We start from the raw sequence: 23,548 nt of genomic DNA, 5'->3' as shown, positions 1-23,548 counted from the left end.
CCTTTGCCCAGTAACACTCCATGACTTGATCTTGACTTTCTTGGCGAATACCTAAACTTGTCCTTGGTTGGAACAACACCTATACCTGCATATGGATGTGGACAAGCACGTGTACCTTTGGGAACAAACATATCACTTTTTGGTCAAGGACTTGGCAAAGGTTTCATCCTTGTGCAATGGAGGAATTGTGGGTGTAGCCAATTGACATGTGGAGGGAAGCCCGCCTATACATTGATATATGAAATTGATATGCTTTCCCTCCTCTGTGCGCATGTGATGGAGGAAAGGTGGGTGTAGGTAGTTGGCTTAGCAAGTAAGCAGCTTGGCTTGGGCAGTGAAGTAGCCCTATACCCAGATATGTGAAGCTGATATGCTCTCCCTCCTCTAAATGCATGTATGGCCACCTTGTGCCGTAACGAGCGAGAAAGCAGAAAACTAAACTGTCACCTCTAGCTCCCTGAGTGAGGACTTGGCTATGCAAAGCTGAATAGAGACCAGAAACACCTCGGACCCACTTCTCGGGAAATCCCATCCGGCACATCGTCCCCTCCAGAAAGCCCCATTCTACCTTGGCATAGGCTTTCTCAAAATACAGAGGGAGAACTACAAGCTCCTGCTACCTCAAGCTGACCGAAGCGGTTGCCTCCCAAAAAGTTGAGAGGTTGTCTAGAATGCTCTGATCCTGGATGAAACCCGTCTATGTGCCATGAATCAAATCGTGGAGGAAAGGTTGCAGTCGGTTGGTTGATGGCTTTGGCTAAGATTTCCTAGGCGGTCCCTAGGAGGGTGATGGGCCTCCATTGCTGAATCTCCAATCTGTCACCGGGAATCAAATGAATCAATCCCTTTAACAGCCTCTCCGGCATGGAGCCCTTGGTCATAATCTCATTGAAGGAAGCTTTGAAGCCGCCTTCCATGAGATCGCCGAAGAAATAAGGAAACTGGAAGCCATCTTCACTTAGGCATTTGCCCTTGGGGAGTGCCATCAGACATGAGAGGATAGGGGGGCACCCGTGAGAAGAGAACGGAAGAAATCTGTGGCAATGGCTCCATAGTTACTGTGGAACGGGAACGTTCTGGGAACGTCGGATGCTGGAACAGGAGCGGGAACGGGAACGGGAGCGGATCGGGAACGTCGGGGAACGCCACGTCATATGACATGTCAGCATATGATATAAAATGACAAAACATTTAAAATATCCAAGATTAAACTTTAAAGTCTTAAACATTAAAAATTTAAAGAGTTCAGACTCCAAATAGAAACTGAAAAGAAAGTACATCGCATGAGGATATATAGAAACTGAAAAAGAAAGTACATCGCATGACAAGTACAAAACTAGCCTCAAGGGCCAAGGTAACTGGTGAGTCAAAGACTAGTCATCAGCAAGTGGGATCTCATGCTCCTGGCCAGGCTGTCCCTCAATCTGCTCATCCTCATGCTGCTCCACATCATCCTCTCCCTCTGGCTGATCCTCACCATCATTGTCATCAAGATCAAGGCAAAATCCAATAAATGGCTCTGGAGTACACTCAGCCCTGAACTTGTTAAGCAAACGCAAGTTCGCATTAACAAATACAAGGTCATTTGCCTTCTGGACACCAAGCCTGTTCCTCTTCTTGCTTGCAATGTTCCCAAAACTGCTCCATAAGCGCTCACATGGCGAGGAGCTAGCACCCTGGCTAAGCACTCGAATGGCCAATCTTTGCAGCAATAGTGTATCTGCCCCATAATCCTCCCACCACCGTGCACTGGATATCTTGAACCTATCATTTTGTGCATCTTGCAAAGCGAAGAGGCCTCTCTTTTGTCGATAGAAGGAAAGGTCTTCACGAACCCTCCTCCTATCATTTGCACTGGGTACAAGCTTCCTCAAGATATTCTCCCAACCCTGCACAACCTCTGCATCTGTCTCTTGTCCTTTGCCTTGAAATTCTGGATCCACCACAAATGCAGCAGCCTCTAATGCAGAGTGATACTCTGTCCACCTGCGTGTCGCAAGACGAGATAGCTCCTGTCTCCTACCCCCATCCAAAGTCTGTAGAGATAGGATTCTCTCAATCATCCTGTCCATCCCCTCGTACACCTTGCCAATGCAAGGCTCATCTCCATCAAGAAGTCTCAACATAAGAATGATTGGCCGCACAACCTGCAACAATACCTCAACAGTGTCCCAAAAAGTGTCATCAAGAACTATGGACCTGCATCGAATACCTGCCACTGAGGTACGCTCTCGCCATGCATCCCACTCCTCACAAACTACAAGCTGCCTCAAATGATTCTTCACTTCAAAAAGACGCTTTAGCATAAGGAAATTATATGCAAAGCGTGTATCTGAATACTTTAAGAGATCCTTTGGGGATCTCTGTCGAAATACAGCCAAAATGTAGTGGTGGCGAGTGATAAATGAAACAATGTGATTCCCCATTTCAATAAAAGGCTCCACCCACTGCATCTTACCAATATCTTTGAGGAGATTGTTGAGCCCATGTGACATGCAAGGAGTGAAGAAAATATGTGGGTACCTATCCTCAATGATCCTCCCTGCTGCCCTGTTTGAGTTCTCTCCATCAGAAACAAACTGTATGACATTATTGGGACCCACGTTATCAATGGCTTCACTCCAAATATTTGCCAATCTCTCTGCAGTTTTGCCCGCCTCTGAATTGTGAATAGCTTTAATAAAAAAGCTACATCCTCTGGAGTACGCAAGGATACCCTGAATGGAGCAGCTCCTAGTGTCACTCCAACCATCACCCATGATAGTGACGCCACATCTACGCCATACATCCTGAATGGGTCCCAAGGCATCCTCTATGGCCGTCCTCTCTGTGGCTAGAAGTGTAGTGCGCAATGCCTCGGATGAGGGTGGAGCATAGCCAGGTCCGAAAGAAGCAATCTCCTTCACCATATCTGCAAAGTATGGGTTGCGGGCCTTTACCAAAGGAACATCTGCAGCATAAAAAAACCGTGCCACTGCTGCATCTACTTGTGCTCTCCTCCCAGGGTGCCATGATGCGACAAGACTGGACCTCGTGAAGCCTGGGTCTGGAAAGCATTTGTTCCATTTGCGGATGGCTGTGGAGCAGCCCCAAATAATGGGGTAGATGCACTCGCTGAAGATGCCGCGCCCGCAGGTGTAGCTGATGATGATGTACCTCGAGGATCAAGAACAGAGGGCCGACTCCCTGCTGCATCAAGTCTATCTGCAAGTGCTTGCAATCGTATGATATCTGCTCCTGACACTGGAGGGCAAACAGAAATGCCTTTGCCTCTAACCCCCAACAAATGGGCTCGCACACGATCCGTGCCTCCAGTCTTAATGGATCCACAAAAGTGGCACTTCCACTTGCGTGACCTTCCTCCTCTTGCACTATCATATTTGGACACAAGATCCACCTCATTCCACCAAGGGGATCTATTTTTTGCATCTATGCCACGAGGAGGTGCCATTGAAATTGATAAATGGCTGAAAATTTAAAAAACATGCAAAATGCCCTTGCATGAGACATAAGTAAAGTGTCCACAAAGTGGAAAAAAACGCAGCAAACTAGAATCTCCAAAATCCAATGTTCATTGCGTCAAATTTTAAATTTTACCTGCTCAAGACTGGAGTGCCACCCGAGCAAAAGAAGGGGCCAACTTGCCAAGGCCCAAGAGGAGGGGCCAAGAGGAGGTAGGGAGAGTGTGGGGCAGCCAAGGCTCAAGCCTCAACGAGGTAGGAAGAGTGTGGGGCAGCCAAGAGGAAGGGTGGAGTGGTAGGGAGAGCACTCAAGCAGGAGGCTCAGCCGCAGCGAAATAAACCCGAACACAGGATAAAACCCGCCGCCGTCGCGTATATGCGCACATGCCGGAACGCCCGGAACGGGCGTTCCGCCCTACGTTGCGGCGTTCCGCTCACTGTTCCGCCACGTTCCCCGGCAAGTCACGTTCCGCCTGCCGTTTCTGCGTTTCGGGCACGCGTTGAGCTCCAGACCGGCGTTCTGGCGTTCCAGGAAGGCAGAACACCGTTCCGCGGTAACTATGAATGGCTCACACCTGGGGGATCCACAACAATGGATCCATCCTGGCCTCGCAACCTGCGGATACCATGCCTCCGCTAGTGTGGGCCTGAAATCTCAAAGAAATTATGAAAGATCAACCCGAGGTTGATGAGCTGGAAGAGGTATTGCAGCTTGAGCAGATTGTTTTTCCCAAGGAACGGAAAGCTGCTAGAGGCAGGCTTGTCCGTAAGTACCTTGTGAAGTTCAGGAACTATCCAGCACTTGATGCGAAGTGGATGGACGTGGCATATTTTAAAGATCATCCAGATCTTCTTGCGGCCTACTTGGAAGCTTTTCAGCTGCGGGCAACTGATTAGAAGCCGGGGAGAATGTCACCACTTCTCTGGCATATGTCTGGAATGATGTCATGATTGAATACATGTGGAAGGGCTCCGTGGAAGGATTGGTATCCTGGTGTGAGTTCCTGGCATGATTTATGAACTCATGGAAGGGTGGTAATCCTGGTGAGTGACTTTGGACTCATGGAAGGGTGGTTACCTTGGTGAGTACTTTTTGGGCCTGTGTGGACGACGCTTGTGAACGGGCTAGTTGGATGTACAAGATGTAAGTTGGGAGATTTCATCCACTATGTTTGTGCACCAGCATATGTATGTGAGTTGCACATGCATGGATGACTTGTTTTTGATGCTTGGACATTGCTTGGTATTTTGCCTGTGAATGTCCACGGGCACCCGGGACGCCTGGACAACCCGTGGATACACGTGTGCACACCTGTTTGGGACTCAAATGGTTTCCTTATGTGTTTTGCAGGTGGTAAGTGTGCACACTTAACCCAATTTATTCATTTATTCATGTTACTAAGGTTTATTGGGTGCAGGGTTCACATTCACTTAAAGTGTGGGTGGACACACTTATAATTTTATAAGTGAGTTCACATCAGGCTGGACTATTTATTAATGAACCAAGGCCAATTATAAGCGATGGGCACCCGGGCACTCCCAAATAGCTCCACGAGTTGCTATTCTGGGTGTGGGAGGGCCAAAGTGAGCAAGCCCTGACTTGTAGAGCACTCATTTGAAAAGTGTGGGCTGTTAGGAGCTGTTTGGACAGGAAAAACAGCAAGTTTACTCATTTGCATGAGCTACAAGTGGAGTACATGCCAAGAGCAAGAGTCCCAAGGCTGTTTGGCTGCTATTTCTCTCTCTATAGTGCTGGCCGACTGCATCTACAGGGCTGCAGGCTGTTAGATTTGTTTCCAGAAGCTGGCGCATGGCTGTTGGGACTGTTTTTGTGCTACTCTGTTGAGGACAGGGCTTGGACGGAGTAAACAGAGCCTCAACAGGAGCTGGCCGACTGTTGTAAGGGCCATTATTGGCTGTTTTTACAGGTTTGCAGGAGGTTTTTCGCGACGAAACTTGAGCAAACATGTCCCTAGACAAGTACCAGGCGTGGGGATGTGATCTGGTGGAACCTGTGGGTTGCCAGTGAGCCAAAACCATGGCTGGTTACTGTTTTGCAGGTTTAGGACAGCACTTTGTTAGAGGGTTGGTGACCGCTCTATCAAAGTATAGGAGTGGTTGGTGATCACTCTACCTTGGTTGGATGACTGAGGGTATTACTACAGGAGCGGTTGGTGATCGCTCAACCTTGGTTGGTGACCGAGGGTGTTGCAACAGGAGTGGTTGGTGACCGAGGAGTTGAAGGTATTGTGTTTACTTATGTTTTCACAGTTGGATAAATCTGGTGTCGGCTGGATGAGTGTGTACTCTCCGGGCATCCGCATCTTGTACATATAAATACTTCTGTTGGTAATAAAGATACCTCAAGGGGGGGGGGAGGGGGGGGGGCCTGGCCCAACTTCAGTCTCTAGTGCTGTGCCATGTGCAATTTGGTTTATGTTTGCAGGATGTGTATGCTCATGTAATGTTTCACAATGATGGTAATCATGTATATGACAAGAATGGTTGATGTATGTATGCTGTTTTGGTAGTGAATTGGTTCCGTATACACGTGCCCGTTGGTGACAGTAGGTGGACTGTGACTGGTACTGTTGCAATACGATGGTGGAGAGACGTGAAGGGCTAGTCCTCCCCCATCCTCCTCATAAGCCTTGACCACTCTAGCCTTTGTAGCCCAAGCGACAGTGTCCCATGTAATGATCTGGGTTGATGCCCTGTCCATAGTGAAGATGCAGAGAATCCGCTGCCAAATCTGTTGAGCCTTCGGGTATTCCCAAAGACAATGTCGCTGAGAGTCTTGAGGGTGGCCACACCGTGTGCAAGCTGCTAGCCGACCTCCAACCGCCAGCCAAGTACCAACCGCCAAACTTCTGTGTGCCATCAACCAAAGAAAGAGGGTGATGTTTCTAGGCCGAAAGTTGTCCCAGAGCCTCTTCCAAAAATCTGAAAGGAAGCGTTGTGAGAGGCCCTCTGACTGCAAATGTGCTGCTGTTGCCGGGGTGCCATCTATCTCTGGCATTTGGATCCTGCGGCCTAGCCGCGTTGTATATGCAAAGAAGGGGGCATCCATAGTATCCTCCCGATCCACGGGGTCATGCCAAGTCCACTCTCCTGGGTCCCATTGAAGGCACGTGAGAGGTCGGCACTCTCATATCCATAGTTGCCAGAATCTCTCCCTAGCCACCTTGGCCGGTGTTGGGTCAATGTGCCACTCCCGTGCTCGAATACCAATCACCCTCACCCTGTGCAAGGTGCAACCACTGGAGTCCTCTAAGGGGAGCTCAGATCTCTCTAGTCTGCCATGTGATCCAATAGAAAAAGTGAGTAGACCACTGTCCTCATGTGCTCCGTGGACCGCCACTAGAATATCATGTCTTGGTAAACACACCTAGCCACATTGGGGGGGTAGGGTCTGGGATAGGAGTCGGCCACTTCTGAGGGATAGCTGAGTCGATATCAATGCTGAGCTTGTCTCTACCCTGGATCCCTGTCAGGCCTTTCTCCTGCACCTCCGGTAACTGTCTGTGTGTGATCCAATCTCCAAGTGACCTGGCTGGTCCCGTGCTCAAGGCGCCCCATGATACATGCGGTCGGGCCCCCAACATGTGGCCATTGGGTAAACGGATCAGGGGGTTCTACACCAAAGGCTGCCGAAGCCGCTCCTCTGAGTCTACCGGAGTCATCTGTCTAAGGGCTAGCCTGAGATGATCCCAAGCTCGAAGTAAGCTGGCTGCAAATCTATCCTCAAAAGCTGGACTAAAGTCACGGGCCCACATCTCTGTGAAAATCCATCTGCTACTTTGCGGCCAAGGGCCCCCAAGACTCGGGGTGCGGGCTGAAATTTGGGCCAATAGGAAATCTTTCCAGGGCTCACCACTAGGAAGGAGTCCTCTAACCATCAGCTTGCCCAACTGGGCACAGCTCTGAATAGCAGGGTCAATGAGGCCTAGCCCCCCTCTACGACGTGGCTGAATGATCACTCTCCATGCCACCTTGGCCCTCGTTGGCCTCCTGCCACTACTGGCCCATAAGAAGATCCGAATCAATCGTTGTACCTGGCCAATACAGGCCCAAGAGAAGGTCCGGCACGAAGTGATGTACCACATGGTGGCAAGAAGTACTTGGTTCGACACCACCACTCTACCGGCTAGGGAGAGCCTTGTAGAACTCCAATATAAAAGCTTCTTTCGAATCTCAGAAGGAGCGGGGCGAGCTACTGCCCAGGAGAGATATCAATGCCAACCTGGCAACCAAGATAGCGAATTGGAGTGCCCCTCGGGATCCACTGAAAAGCCTCAACTGTGCGCCAAGTCGGGGCGGGTGCTGAGCCTACCCAAAAGCCACACGACTTGTGCCAGTTAATCTGTGCTCTTGATGCACGGCAGAAAATCTCGATCACCTCCGCTAATCTTTGGAGATTCCCCACATCTCCAGAAAGGAAGGCTGGTGTGTCATCTGCAAACTCTGAGTCAAGCAGCAGCTCCTATGTGCGGAGGGGAAGATGCAATCCCTGAAGTCCGATCTCCTGGGCTGAGAGAAAACTACTCATAGCCTCGGCAACGAATAGGAAGAGGTAAGGTGCCAAAGGAAGAGGTAAGGTGCCAAAGGACAGCCCTGCCGAACCGAGCGCCGAACCGAGCGGGAGAGGGGAAATTTGTCGCCACGGGCTCCTTGAATGAGATTCTGGCTGTGTCATGTTGAGTAAAGTCCTGAGACTCCCCGAATCCACTCCATGGGGAATCCCATCCGGCTCATCGTGCCCTCTGGAAAGCTCCAATTCACCCTATCATAAGTTTTCTCAAAGTCTAGGAGTAGCACTATGAGGTCCTGCTGCCGCATCATGGCCAAAGCTGTCGCCTCCCAGAAGGTGAAATTTTTTGTCGAGAATGCTCCGATCCTGAACAAAGCCGGTATGAGTGTCATGAATCAAGTCTGGGAGAAAGGGCTGAAGTCTTGTGCTGATGGCCTTGGCCAAGATCTTATAGGCGGTCCCTAGAAGAGTGATGGGTCTCCGCTGTTGGATCTCCAATTTGTCACCACCCTCCTTGGGAATCAAGTGAATCAAGCCCCTTGAGAGCCTCTCTGGCATGGCACCTGTGAGCATAATCTCATTGAAGGCAGCACGAAGGCCGCCTTCCATGAGATCCCAGTGTCAAAGAAAGAAAGAGACTGGAAGCTTGCCTGCCCCTGGGCATTTGCCCCTAGGTAATGCCGTCATTGCCTCTGCCAACTCCTCAGCTGTGAATGGTGTTAGTAAGAAGGCCAAAGAGGGGGGGAACCACCTCTCTCGTGTGTCGCCAGACCCTCTTGCGTGCATCCATCACCTGTGGGGATAATGGGGCACTTGTGAGAAGAGAACGGAAGAAATCAGTGGCAATGGCTTTCACATGGGAGGGGTCAGAAACAATAACTCCATCCTGGCCACACAGCCTGCGAATACCATCTCTCCTTCTGTGGGGGCCGCTATCTCGAAGAAATCTCCTGTGACTTTGTCCCCAGCCTGGGTCCAGAATGAAGCTCGGGCATGGTATTTGTACTCCACCCTCCTCTCCTCAATGGATCTAATCTCTATGCGGGCAGCAGCCATCTGACTCTCAATCCATGGGCTATCTGGGGAACGCTCTTGTAGCCGCTGTAATGAGGCTAGGCCCCTCCTCAGACTCCTCTCCTGCTCCCAAAATCATAGTCACAAGGAATGGGCACTTTTAGACTCGGGAATGTTGGGGATGGTAGTATCTTCCCGTACCCATTCGTGTCCCATGTCACTCTATAGTCACAGGGAATGGCCATTCCGAGTCTTTTCCGTCCTTGTTTCCCGTCCCCATTTCGCGTCCCATGTGACTATGCCCAAAATCCCTTCAATCTGCTTTGGACTGACTGCCTCCTGCAAGAAATCGTTGATCTCCCCTAGGCCAACATCTCGTGTGCACGCAGCAGAGCCTGAGGTAAATTCCAGTCCTGCCCAAATCTGCTCTATCCTGTTGGAGATCTCGAAATCCCGAATGAGGCTGTCCGGAATCCTAGAGCTCACATGCCTGTCGTGCCTCCAGGGGTCCTCTAGAGGGGTCCTCTAGGGACGGGATAATCGGGGCATGATCAGAGAAGGAAGTGCTTGCCAAGATACCAATCATGCCCCCACGGCTGCAAGCCCACTCATCAACATAGAACCTGTCAAGCCTAGAAAGGCTAGGGCTAGTGCTCCTCCTATCCAATCTTGAGAAGCTGAGGCTCATAGGGATACGCCCAAACTCTGGTAGATGGTAGATGCCAAGGGTCTTGTCCCCTCAGTACCAGCATCAACTCCTCCTAGCAGAGTACTCTGCTCTTGAGACTCTGGCCGTGCCTCCTCCCAGTCTGTCCTTTGCTGCCTCTATCATGTTGAAGTCGCCACCCATGCACCAAAAGTCAGCTTGGGGAAGGGCCTCCCGAATTGTGCTTCAAAAGAGGGCTCTAAATGTGACCCACTGTGCTCGCCTTGGGACAATGACTCTTGAGCCTGTCATGGTCGGCAGAAGCTGCTCACTGACAAAGATGCAAACTCCTCTTTGTGTCCCTGAAGGGCCGAAAGATGGAGACCGAAAAGTATGACTCCTGTCTGGTAAAATCTTCCCGCATCGGTAGGTACACCCCTCTGAGAGATGATGCTCATGAAGCTCAATGTGTTTTGTTCGTGCATGAAAAACTGGGTTCCTGGCCAACTATATACTGCTAAGATTGTCACAATATATAACAACCTTTCACTCCGCATGCAACCCCAAATCAGCAAGTAGTTTGCGTAACCAAGCTACCTCACACGCTACCACCGCAGCTCCTCTGTACTCTGCCTCTGTACTCGACAAGGCAACTGTGGGCTGCTTCTTACTGCTCCATGTCACAACAGCACTCCCCAATGAAAACATAAATCCTCTGGTAGATCTCCTGTCTGAGATGCTACCTGCCCAATTTGCGTCTGTGTACCCATATAGCTCCAATGGTACACCTGCTGCATAAAACAATGCATAATCAACAGTGGCTCTCAAATACCAAAGCGTGCGTCGCACACTGTCAAGATGTAGTTTGCGCGAAATCTGCATAAACTGACTCTCTAAGTCAATAGTGTAACTCAAATCTGCATAAACTGACTCTCTAAGTCAATAGTGTAACTCAAATCTGGCCTGCTGATCGTGGCATAGATCAAACTCCCCACAATCTTCCTGTACATAGAGTGGGATCCTCTGACACACAACCTGCATCCGCACTAAGCTTGCCATTTTGATCTAATGGCACCGAGATTGGCTTACAATCAACCATCCCATATTTGGACAACATGTCCAAATACATACTGTCTCTGTGACAGCTAAATACCCTCATGTGTGCGAATAACCTCAATTTCCAGAAAGTAGCGCAGATCTCCTAAATTCTTCATCTCAAACTTCCTTTTGAGAAGACTTTTCACATGCTCAATCTTATCCAAGTTGTCACCCCCAACAATAAGATCATCTACATATATGGTGAGATCACAATATCCTTATCACTTTTGCGCACATACAAAGAGTGATCTGCATCTGCCATATGAAAACCAATAGTGACAAGATACTCAGCAATCTTGTCATGCCATGCTCGTGGAGCTTGCTTCAGCTCCCATACAAAGCCTTATGAAGCTTACACACATACTGTGGGTGACCTGTATCCTTAAAACTTGGTGGCTGATCCATATACACCTTTTCTTGCAAGTCACCATGCAAGAACACATTTTTTACATCCATCTAATGTAAAAAACTAGTCTTTAGCTGTAGCCACCGCATCACAACTCTCACAGTTGCCATCTTTGCAACTGGGGCAAATGTCTCTTCATAATCAATCCCATGTGTTTGCGCATATCCTTTGGCTACCAATCTAGTCTTGTACCTGCTTATGCTACCATCACTGTTATGTTTCACCTTATACACCCACTTATAGCCAATAGATTTCTTGTCTTCAGGCAATGACACCAAATCCCAAGTCTCATTTCCATACAATGCATCCATCTCCTCATCCATAGCTTTCTCCCAACACACATTTCCAACAGCCTCATCAAAACATGTGGGCTTCACAACTTGCACAACTTTTGCCATATAAGCATAGTGATGTGTCACATAACCATCATAAGTCAACCTGTGCATAGGGTTTTTGACTCTTCCAGATCTTCGTAGCTTTGCATTCATGGCCTCCAAAGCCTTCTTCATACCAAGTGTCCTCTGTTAGACATCATCCCCTTGTTGCTGGCTTCGTGTTTGGTGTCCTATTTTTGCCTCTAGGACTGACCATGTTAGCTATAGGGGCTAGTCACCCCTCACATATGTTTTCTCATATTATTCCCCATTTTATGGAGTCTTGGGCTTTTTTCCCTAGTCGTGGAGGATCTTTTTCCTAGTCGGCTTCCTTCATGTGGGCATATATATAGCTGGCTTGCCTCCCTCATTCTTCACTGCTTGCTTAGCATTGTTTGCTGCAGTCCCTCACATACGAGGTTTTCTCCCCCCTTACTCGGGACATGTATTCCTTTGGATGATGATATTGAGAGAAGGTTCTCACCTGTGTTTCCTCTCCATCTCTCTCTCTCACTCTCTCTCGTGTTTCCACTTTCCCTTCTTCCGCTGCACATTCTATCATAGTATCAGAGCCGGTGATCTACAGTGTTGAATGCTCCCTCCTCTCCCTCCTGGCTGCGTTTTTCTGCACATGGACAGATCTGCGTTTTTTTTCTCAGAATTACTGCTGGTCGCCTGCCTCTTCCAGGCGTCTTCTCCATTGTAGCTATTGGTCATCCTTTACAGGTTTTGATCCCTGAGATTCACTTGTTTTGTACTCTGTTTTTAGGGCAGCAGCACCTAGAGTGCTGCGTTTTTCTATAGGTGTTGTCTACAGGAGTTTTGCAGCAAGTCTTCAGTGTTCAGCAGCATCTACCCCCCTTGTAGTGCTGGCCGCCTATTCTGTGCAGGACAACAGCAACCTACATGTTGCTTTTTTTCTCCTACAGGTTTTTTGATGCCGATTTGCTGATCTGAGGCTTGGGTGTACCTATTTCTTCTACGTTTCCAGAGTTTGCCCTTACTACTGCACCGAATACGTCTGCGTTTTCAGATTTGCAGCCATGGTTGCTGCGTTTTTCTAAACTGATCTTGTTGGTAGCTCTACCTTCATCTGGGCTTCATCTGTTGGAGTCGAAGGTACCTTCTCTTCAGCGTTTTTTCCTCATAGGAGGTGTGGACACTGATTGGCTTGAATTTTCAGGTTTGTAGTCCTTGTTTGGCTGCATTTTCTTCTCCACTGGACACAGATCACTTGCAGAGGGGTTTTTTTGTTTGGATTGTGGCTTTGGAGGCAGTTTGGTACTTGAGGAGGATTTTGAATTTCTGATTTCAGTCAGCGTTTTGCTGATTTTGGAGGGAAAAGGGGAAAAAAACAAAAAGAAAAAAGAAAAATAAAAGAAAAAAGAAAAAAAGAAAAAAGGAAAAAGAAAAATGGAAAAAGAGAGAAAGAAAGAAAGAAAAGAGAGAAAGAAAGAAAGAAAGGAAAAAAAAGAAAGGCGACGGGGGCGGAAAGGGGGGGGGAGAAAATGCAAATGGAGGAGGGGGGAGAAGCAGGCGGAGGAGAAGAGAGGAGGCGAAAGAGGGGGGGGGGGATAGGCTCAGATGGAAGGCAGAGGGGCAGACGGGGGGAGAGGGAACTTGCACAGGCCATGGAATGGGCGGAGAGAAGAGAAGGGGGGCGAGGGCAACGGAAGTAGGGGCAGGAGGCGCAAGAGCGCAGAGGGGGGTGGGGTGCAAACCGGTAGAGGACGCAGAGGGGGGAAGCTCGAGGTCACTCACTACGTGCTCAGTTTTATGTGTTTTGTAGGTGGTAAGTGTGCACACTTATCTTTATTGCTTTGTTTGCTGAAGTTAATGGTTAAAAAGTTTACATGTTCAAACTCATTAAAACTTGGGCGGACAAACTTATAAGATTATAACTGAGTTCATATCAGGGTGGACTATTTTAATGTACCGAGGCCATTTATTAGCAACTTGGCACTTGGACTAGTGGAGAAGAAGCCCACGAGTTGCTAAGATGGGCTTGGGAATTCCTCTTTGGGTTGGTCCAGCTAATATAGGCATGAACATGACTTGAAGGGAGGGCAACTTCACACATGGGCTGAAAAAGGGCTGCCAGAGAGAAAGGCGACTGGTTCTACAAGCAAACGAGGCTAGCTGGAGACTAGAGTGTACTACAGGCATATATGGGCTGGCTGAGTGCGTAGCTGGCCTCTACAGGCTTGGTCGGCTCTCCCTCTTCTCTCTATTTGCTGGTTGCATACAGAGCCCTAGATAGCTGGTCAACTTGCATACAGGGCTCCACAGGGCAGTCTACTTGCACACACGGAATCTCAGGGCTGGTTGACTAACACAGACAGAATCCCACAGCTTGCTGACTTGTTTACTTGCTGATTTGGGACTGTCTGGACAAAGTACAGGCTGTTTTTAGTCTTGGAGATAGAGAGGGCATCGTTCCGGGCAAGCATGGTGGTCATATGTAGGATCTGGTGGAACCTACCGGTGGCCCGAAAGCTTGAAACCTAGCTGGTTGTGTGAACAACTGTGTGGATAGCATTAAGCTAGAGGGTGTGATCACGTACTAGCACTCAGGTGGGCCTGACAGGTGCCACGAGGTATTTAAGAGAGCAGTTGTTGACTCTGGGTTGGTGACCAAGAGTTTGTTTTTCTATTCTGTATTACATAGATTTGGATAATCTGATGTTGCTAGTAGAGTATGAACTCCCGGGCACCCTTGTACAAAAGAATACTCTGTTGGTAATAAAGATACCTCGGGGTGGCTAGCCCAACTTCAGCCCCTAGTACTGTGTCATGTGCAAGGTTGTCTTTTGTGTTTATAGGATGTATATGTTCTCAATATTTCTGACAGATGTATTGGAAGTACCCTCTTAGAGTCAACTCCAGTAAACCTGTTTGGCTTGTAGAAAGAGAAGTAAGTGCATATAGCCTTGCCAAGTATGATGGATGCTGAATGCATGTTGTGCCTTGGCAAATAGTTTCTATATTCATGTGCCCGGTTGTGACAATACCTTCAAAAACTGGGGTGCCCATCTAATAAATTGTCCATCTTCCATTAAATATGATGTGAACACCCTGTTTTTTTTCTAAGCCTGTGTTCACGTGTGGATTCTTCCCAAAGAACACCATGGCTGCACGGGGTTGTTTTGAGCGCGGGAAAAGCTCAACATGTGTACCCTTTGCCTGTAGTCCTGTTTATGGGCGCTTTTGCAACATTTTAGGGTGCTTGAAATCTTGTGTTGGATAATCCTCCGAACCCAAAGCTTGTACAACAATTAAACGGTTTTGGGCACATGCTCTGGTGCCTTCCCTATTGCGTCCACACACAACCAAATGAGAAATGCCCAAAATGGTGACAGAGGTTTCCTCTGTTAGTCAGATTTTTGGAAGCTACGTATTACATGGACTAGATTTGAGCAAACTTTGTAATGATTGAAATGTTGTCTTTTGCCATCATGTAGAATCGTTCCAAAACCTGAAAAAATATTGGAGTGAGGACACAAATTGAGTGAGTGGATGATCTAGGTGGAAGTGGAGCAAAGGTGAATTATTATATTCTGTTGTTTTCCAAGCTACATGGGGATTAATATGGTGGCATGTGGACATAATCTCGCAGTTTTGGACCAGTTCTAAGCATGTGTAAACCAGCCTGGCTAAGGGGCAACGGTTGGGCGCCCTTTTTAGTCTAGTATGAACACGTTAAGGGATTGTTATGACATGCTTTTTGGGCTTGCAAAAGTCTGGCTGACTGGACCAGTTATGATCCTATAAATAGGAGGGCTTGGGTTAGCTCTCAGCATTTAGTCATAGATCTGCAGTGTCAAGTCCATGCGCAACAGAGTAAAGCCTAGATCAAGAGTTGGCAGCCTGTACACAGCAAGTTTGAGCCCTGTACAGCTTGGAGCAGCAAGTACAGTCAGTACCACGCATTAGTAGCATAATTCACATCGTTTAGGAGTCTGAATCTGAATAATCAGTGCAAATATGCAATCGATACATTTAGTAGATTAGGTGAATCTCTCTACCATCTCTGTGTGTTCATTTTTTTGCGTTAATTAGTGTTAATTGCAGCCATAGTAACAAAAGAACTTGTTTCTAGCTTTCGAAACCTCGAAACTTCGAATCGGTTTTTAAAGACCTCAAAACCTCTCCAGTACGGTAGTTTCGCCCAAATTTCAGGTTCAGTTTTTTTTTCCCTCCCCGTTTTTTTGGGGATTTTTTTACTTTTGTTTTTCTTCCATATCCTCCTCATCACCTTCCTTCCCTCTTCTTCTCCTGCCTCCCTCCTTCCTTTTTCATCTTCTGCTACTTCTTTCACCTCTACTCCTCCTTCCTTTATTCTCTTCTTCTCTCGTCTTCATCTTCCTTTCTTTTCTTCTCTTCTCTTCTTCTTCCTTGCTCTTCTCCTTTTCTCTTCTTCTTCTCTCTTCTTTCCCCTTTTTCTTCATACACCATCCTTCAATGTCTTAAATCTTTCCCAATTTCTAGCTTCTCTTCTTCAAATTCTTTAGAGTCCTTGATTAAACCATTTGTGGCATCTAATCAGGCAAAATTACCATAATGCCTCACCAAAATAAGGATGGTTCCCTGAGATCTAGAAGAAGACACCATTTTTTTCATCATTACACTATGTTTTTAGATGGCTACTATAAGTTCTTTAGGTATTTATACTTTATGAAATTATTGATTTTTCGAAACCTCGTGGTTTCTTAGCCGAGGGACAAAACCTTTCGAAACAAAACCCCAAAAACCTTGAAACGAAAAAAACCTCGAAATGTTTCTTGTGACTATGATTATAGCACATAAGTAGCATGCTTTTGTGTAGCATGTAACAATGCCTTTGTAAGTGGATTTCAGTAATACATATTGCTTTCTTGTATACCTTGGATTTTTCTTGTCTATTGCATATCAATTTGTAAATTTTTTTTTCATTAAAGCATGGGATCAAATTTGCATGAGGTATGGGAAAGAAAACCTTAAAGTTGTGTAAGCATTTTTTAATCTATTTTTTTTCCAGCACATGCTTATTCCTATTACCATGGATTTGTGATCTGAATATTTTGGAGAATTCATTTTCTCTATGCAGAGAAAGTAAAGGAATTGGTTGAGGAATATTACGGGTGTGAGTACGAGCTTTTTGTGGAATTCACAGGCTTGATAAGGTTAGTTAGCTACATGAAATTCGTACGCTTGAACTCATGGCTTTTTGATTATGTTTCAACCTTAGATCAGGTCTTTTTTTCCTCCATGCAGCTGGACGAAAGGGGCCAAGATTGGATGGCACAGTGACAATGATAGGCCGTACTTGAAGCAGAGACATTTCACGGTACATTGAGAGCCTGCCTGGTACAGAGCATATGTTTTTTGATCAAAGTTGAACACGCTTTTTTCATGTATTTGCCATGTGTATCTGGCCTTTGGTAGTTTGTGTGATGCTGAAAGTTTGGTCTCATGATTGCTATAGACTTCCATTAACTCTGCTTACCACCAACTTGAACACAAGGGATCACGATAAAGCATAGCTTTCGGGTCTAAGGGCATAAACTTACAATTCTATGTATGAATTCCTTGCTTGTTGCGAGACTTATTAGATTCTTGGTGGGCTTATCTATTGAAGTGCTTGATTTATGTCAAGCATACTCATGTTGAGCTTCTCACGGATCCACCATAGTCACAATGGACGTGGGACGGTAACGGGGGACGGCCATAAGTAGGGAATGAGGACGGGGGAGGAAACGACACTTAAAAAATACTTTTTTTAAAAGTTTTTCTACTGTACACTTATTCTACTTTGGAAGTACATCAAAATGAGCAAAAATTTACACTAAAATAGTTAGCTTTTGAGTCATATTAACAAAATACGCCGATCAAAGAGTGAAGGCATTGACGGTTGATTGTATTAAGTAGATACAAAATGACTCAAGAGTCAGGACTAAGCCTTAAGGAGGCACAATAAATGGAAGGACAAAAAAGGCTAAAGCATGGAAAGACTCAAAAGTGCTAAAGCCTAGAGCTAAGTAGTAAGGCCCATGAATCATGATCCATGAATGATCATCCACGTGAAGTGCTCGCCTCATGGTCATGGGTATTTTGTGCTAAAGGAACATCAAGCTCATCCTCACTCTCATCCTCATTGGCATGCTACTGCTGCACCTCATCCTCTTGTTGCTCTTCTTGTTGACTCATCTCCCACTCAGTGAAGGGATCTGCCTTCTTGGTCACGCTCTTGCAAAGCATTCGCAAGTTCGCGCTGACGAAGACAAGGTCATTGGCATGCTCTACTCCGAGTCAATTCCTCTTCCTAGAGGCAATGTGGGTGTAGGTGCTCCAAAGTTGCTCCAAGCAAGAGGAGCTGACGGCCTGGCTAAGTATGCGAATGGTCAGCTATTGTAGCTCTGGTCCATCTGAACCAAAGTTCTCCCACCATAGAGTGGCACCAACTTTGGAGCGGTTATCATGACAACCATAGGAGCCATGAAATGACTTGTACATGGAAAGCTGGTCCCTAATATTGCGCCTAACTGATGAATCAGGCACAAGCATGAATATGCAACCACGCCATGAATACTCCTCTTGTGGGTGTCGCTCCATCCATCCACAATGAGGGAGACCCTGTTCCTCTCCCATTGCCACTTTGTGTTGCCGGCCGCTTGCTCTACAATGCGCTTCTCCTTCTCGAGCAATGTAGTGTGCAAGCTCTCGATGAGGGGGACGTATAGGTTGAGCCATACTCCCCAATCTTCCTAACCATGGCCTTGAAGTAATCCGATCTATTTAAGAAAGCAATTTACTAATGAGAAGGGGAGTAGTACGATGAAAACATCAATGATGAATCGGTGATTGCACTTACCTAGCTGCTTGAAAGGCAATGTGGTCATCGAAGAAGAAGCGAGCCACCGCCACCGCCACCGCCATATCCACCTTCTCCTGAAACTTGGGGTTACAATTCTCCCCAAGTGTAGATTGTCGCCGTGGGCCGCGCAAGGGTTGAGAGGCCGTGGAGATGGAGGGTGCCGGCGTGATGGATGGAGCAACATTCCGACTCGATGGTGAAGGTGATGGCGTGCATGATGCCGATTGGCCTGATCCACCACATGACTCCATCGTAGAGGCTTGAGTTCCTCTCTCCATCGTCGTGGGATCCATGGCTACTCGTGGTGTCCTTGCTGCTTCGACCGCCTCGTAGACTGCAAGTTTGTCGAGAAGTTCCCGTCTCTTTTCGAGCGTGACATTTGTGCAAAACTGCACCTCATGCCCACTCTCATGTAAGAGGTGGGCTCGCACTTTGTTGGCGCCACCCGTTTGCCGGTACGGGCAAAGCTTGCATGCCCATGGCCGAGAACCGCCTCCATGAGCGGATGGGGTGTAGTTAACCTCCTCCCACCATGTCCATCCCGTCGTCCTTCTACGGGAATCCCCGAAATGTGAGGAGGATGCCATGGTTGAAGATGGCTTGTTACTTGAAAGTTGATAGCTTGAGAGAGGGAGAGAGAGTGTGAGGCTTAACTCCTTGAGGCTTGGAAGTTGGAAGAGGCTTGAGGGAGAGAGTGCTTGTGTGAGAGGCTTGGAAGTTGGTAGAGTCTTGAGGTAGAGAGTGGTTGTGTGAGAGGCTTGGAAGTTGGAAGAGACTTGAGGGAGAGAGTGCTTGTGTGTGTGTGGCTTGAAGCTTGAGCAATGAGCAATGAGACTTGAACTTCCTTGACTCTAGAGGCTTGAAGGCTTGAAGGGGTGTGTGTGTGTGTGTGCTTGTTCTTATATAGTAGGCAAGAGGGAGAGGCAAGAGTCTTGAAGGCAAGAGGGAGAGGCTACAGGGAGAGACTAGAGGCCCAAAAGGAGGGCCGAGAGGGCCACTATGGCCCTCGTGACCATGGGTCAAAGGCCTTGAACTATGGCCCAAAGGCCCCCAAAACGATTATAAAAGTGATCGTTAGACTGCGCAACGGATAGTTGACCGTCCCCACAGGATCCATCCCCCACACCGTCCCTGCCTAGATCCATCCCCGTCCCCCTGTCCCTTGTGAGGGAGGCCTCTAGGGGAGACGACCGACTCTCCCCGTTCCTACCACGTCCCGACATGGCGTCCCCACCTCCCATCCTCCTGTCCCCTGTGACTATGGGACCTACTCTCAAGGGTTTCCATGTATTTTTTTTCTGGGAAGGAGATCTTGCCTGAGGGCTAAATGTACATGCTCATAACCCTCATAAGAGGAAAAAAGTGGGAGGGGTGGTTCCCTCCATGCCTGGTTGTTGTCAGAGGTAAACTACCTCATACAAGGGGGGGGCGGGGGGAGGGCGGGTGTGGAGAGAGCCTTATCGGCGACTTGTAATGCCAAAGTAATGTTGCCGGTTTGATCGGTTGACAGGGACCTTTGCGCCACGTGCGTAGGAAGACCTATCGCTGTCTTCGTAGGCGATCTGACCTGCCGTGAAGCTTCCCTCCACTGACCACGGAGGGTATGAACGATGTGGGAGCGGATGGACTCTGTTGGAGGGGTGGGGGTACCCTCAATGGCCTCCTGCAATGGGCCCACCGTATACGCCATGCAACTATGCTGTTGATGATCTCCCATCTCGGGTTGGTGCTTGGAGACCAAGGTTCTGTCGACTTGTTGGGGGGGCCTGCGGGGGGGGGGGGGGGGGGGGGTGGCACCTGCTGCCTCCTCATAGAAAAGGGTTGGTGCCTAGAGACCAAGGTTCTGCAGACCTGTCAGGGGTGGGAACCGTATCAATCCTGCAGTGAGAGTTGGAGGGCCTGCCCACCTGCCTCCTTGTAGAAAAGGGTTGGTGCCCGGAGACCAAGGTCCCACCGACTTGTCGGGGGTGGGAACAGTGAGAGTTGGAGGGCCTGCCCACGTGTTGCCTCCTGATAGAAAAGGGTTGGTGCTTGGAGACTAAGGTTATGCGGACCCATCTGTATCAATCCTGTAGTGAGAGAGTCGGAGGGCTTGCCCACCCGCGGTGTAAGCCCAACGGAGCGTGCAGTGAAGATTCAACCACATGTACAAGAGATATAGATAGAGAGAGAAGGGGAAGAGAGAAATGGGAACAGGGGTATCACAAAGTACACCACGCTGAGCGCGGAATAGGCCCTGCCCCCTTTTCAGGAATTTATTTCAAGAACAATCCACGGGCTTTTCCAAGCCAGGACCAATACAACAAATGAATACAATATCAAAGAAGAGTGCCGATGTCGAGGTCGGGCTGAAGTCGATGTCGAGGCACAAGATATCTGATGCCGAGCTCACCACAAGGATGACCCACAAGAGTCTTACACTGGGCTAGTACCAAAATCAACATCGTCTGAATCAAATTTGATGCTCCCAAATATCCACAAGGTTCTCTACACCCAATCCGGACAAAGGTAATCCCAAGAGACACACACCAAGGAGGTGGCGGAACGCCAATGGAGCTTTGAGGGTGGCGGCACTCTGAGGTGGGACAGTCGGCGCTGCTGGAGGCATAGGCGGCTCTCTTGATGGCATTGCAGGCGGCGCTGGAGCCTTCGTGCAATGGTGGCAGACGGCGCTTGTACTAGCGCTGCTGGTTGGCACTGGCGGCGAGTGGAGGCAGCAGCAAAGGCAGCTGCAGGAGGTATAGTGGTGGTGCAGCCAAGCTCGACAGGGAGTGCAGGAGCGACAGGCGGCAGATGTGGCAGAGCAGGGCAAAATTGCTGCGGCAGGGCAGCGGAGCACAGTTAAAGGTGGCGACGCTGCTCACAGAGAGTTGCAGTAGTGACAACGCTTCCTCACAAGGCTGAGCAGAAGCGGCGGAAGGTAGAGGCGGGGCTGGGTGCTGCACGGTGGCGCAGCCGGCTGAGTAACGGCGAAGATGGGTGCTTTTAGAGGCGGCTGCTGGCGAGGATGGAGAGAAAGATGAATCTCCACAAACTCTTCTTCAAGATCTCCACCACAAGTTCTTCTATGCCTCACCAAGAGGGTTCATGCTTCTTATATAATAGATGGGGGCTCCTGCTTTTAGTCTTGCCTTGCTTTTGCTTTGCCTCTTTGCTTTTGTTTTATTTTCTTGCTTTTGCTTTTTTTTTTCTTTATTAAATATTAATAATAGTCAAAGTTCTTGATTTGTGCTTTTACAACTTCAGGGCCTTGCTTTTTAGCCTTGGAGCTGTTTTTTGAAAAAAACAGCATTTAGCTTTTTGATCCAGTTCGATGTCATCTTTCCAATAGTGCCCTCAGCTCTTGGTCAACATAGTTTGACTTTTTGCTTTCTCTTGCTTTTTGACCAAGAATGGTGCTTTTTCCTATGCCAACCTAAGGATCCCTGTTCCCATGTGTCCATCAACCAATCCAAGTGTCCGGGCATGAGTTCCATCATGTGAAAATAGCTAGGAGGACCAAATAGTTACATTCCCTCCCTCTTATATCATAGTTGTCCTCAACTCCGAGGTACAAATATTACATATGACCGTGATACTAGCCCCATCTGGTTCATACCTTTCTTTGGCCGGTGTCCTTGTTCTTGATGGTACATGTTCTTCATAGCATGTCACATGTGTTAGATATAATAAATGCATACTCACCTTCTGCAAAAACTAGACACAAGCTAGTTAACAAACAAGTATGCATCATTCGCGTCTACTGGGTATTCCAGGTACTGGCTAGGTAGTCTGGAACCCAGTGGACTATCACATGCCATAAATCCAAGCATTGTCCACACATCAAAAACAACACACAAAGTCAAAGAATTTCAAGCATACATCGGTATGCAATGCACAAGTAATGATCCTCCTATTCATGGATTGTCCTGTCTGGTTTCATCGAAACTGTGTTGAGCCATCTGGTTCTCGAGGGAAACCGCTCAGACTATCCTCAAGGCCATCTGGTCACTAGGACCGCCCGAGAAGTCTTCCATAGTCATCTGGGCCATTTGGTCGCATTGATAGCTCGACTATGAGATCCAATACAGTCATGCATGGAAGATCTCTTCCTTGGTCTTTAAAATAGGCAACAACAATGGTTTGCCATAGATAATCTCAAAAGGAGCTTTGCCTGTGGAAGAGTGGATAGTGTTGTTGTAGGAAGACTCAACCAGTGGCAAGCACTTCTTCCATTGATCCTTTGCTTCGAGAGCATAATACTTTAGCATATCCAAAATAGTGAGGTTTGCGATCTCACTTTGTCCATCTGTTTGGGGGTGATAAGGTGAAGAGAAATTCAGCTTTGTTCCCACGTTGCCAAAAAGTGCTCTCCAAAAGAAACTGGTAGTCCGAGAATCTTTATCCTCTACAATGGATTTGGGTAAGTCATGATGCTTGAAAATTTGTTGAATAAACAATCTCGCCATATGATCTTTGCGGATAGTCTTCTTCACTGGAATGAAGTGGGCTTGTTTACTGAACCTGTCAATAATAGTCCATATTTCATCATTCCCAAATCCTGACTTTGGCAATCCAAAGATGAAGTCCATAGCAATACTTTCCCATGGAATATTGGGAATTGGCAAAGGTTGTAATAATCCTGCGGGTTTTTGTTGATCAAACTTGACCTTCTGACAAACAAAACATTCTTGAACATATTGATCGATGTCTCTTCTCATGCTAGGCCAATAGAAATAACTCTCCAAAGCCTGAGTTGTTGTCATGATTCCTCTATGTCCCATATAAGGTGGGGCATGGCATTCTTCCATTACCTTTGGCCTCAATTCCTTAGTGACACATAAACGGGTTTGCATCAATAGAAACCCTTCCTTGATGACATAAGAGGTCACCAAGTCTCCATTCTGCAACTTGTCCCAAATGTCCTTGAAATCTTCATCTGTAGCATAAAGATCTTTCATCATTGTGAAGTCCAAATGATATCCCATAGAAACTGCATGCGTTATGGGTCTTCGAGATAGAGCATTTGCTACTTTGTTGTCTTTACCATGGATATGCATAATGTGAAAATGAAATTGGACCAAGTAGCTAGCCCATCTTATATCCTTTTCTGATATCTCAGGTTGAGACATAAAATACCTAAGACTTTGATGATCCATCTTGATGACAAACTCAATACGCATAAG

At 47.7% G+C, this 23,548-nt stretch overlaps 1 protein-coding gene across 2 annotated transcripts in view; it reads left to right on the top strand.

The window, feature by feature from the left end:
- Nucleotides 1-23,548, top strand: part of LOC147634786 (2-oxoglutarate (2OG) and Fe(II)-dependent oxygenase superfamily protein) — a 99,928-nt gene that overhangs the window by 809 nt on the left and 75,571 nt on the right. For both annotated transcript variants that reach the window (XM_086803968.1, XM_086803969.1), the window contains exons 3-4: nucleotides 16,617-16,692; nucleotides 16,784-16,856. In XM_086803968.1, coding sequence (XP_086660094.1) covers nucleotides 16,617-16,692; nucleotides 16,784-16,856 — 149 coding nt within the window. The remainder of the gene's footprint in view (nucleotides 1-16,616; nucleotides 16,693-16,783; nucleotides 16,857-23,548) is intronic.

This window comes from Cibotium barometz, chromosome 10 (genome assembly GCF_041138505.1).
Source record: "Cibotium barometz isolate CiBa-2024 chromosome 10, ASM4113850v1, whole genome shotgun sequence".
NCBI classification, from domain to species: domain Eukaryota; kingdom Viridiplantae; phylum Streptophyta; class Polypodiopsida; order Cyatheales; family Cibotiaceae; genus Cibotium; species Cibotium barometz.
Note: the sequence above shows the minus strand (reverse complement) of the source record. Positions and strands in the feature narration are given on the sequence as shown.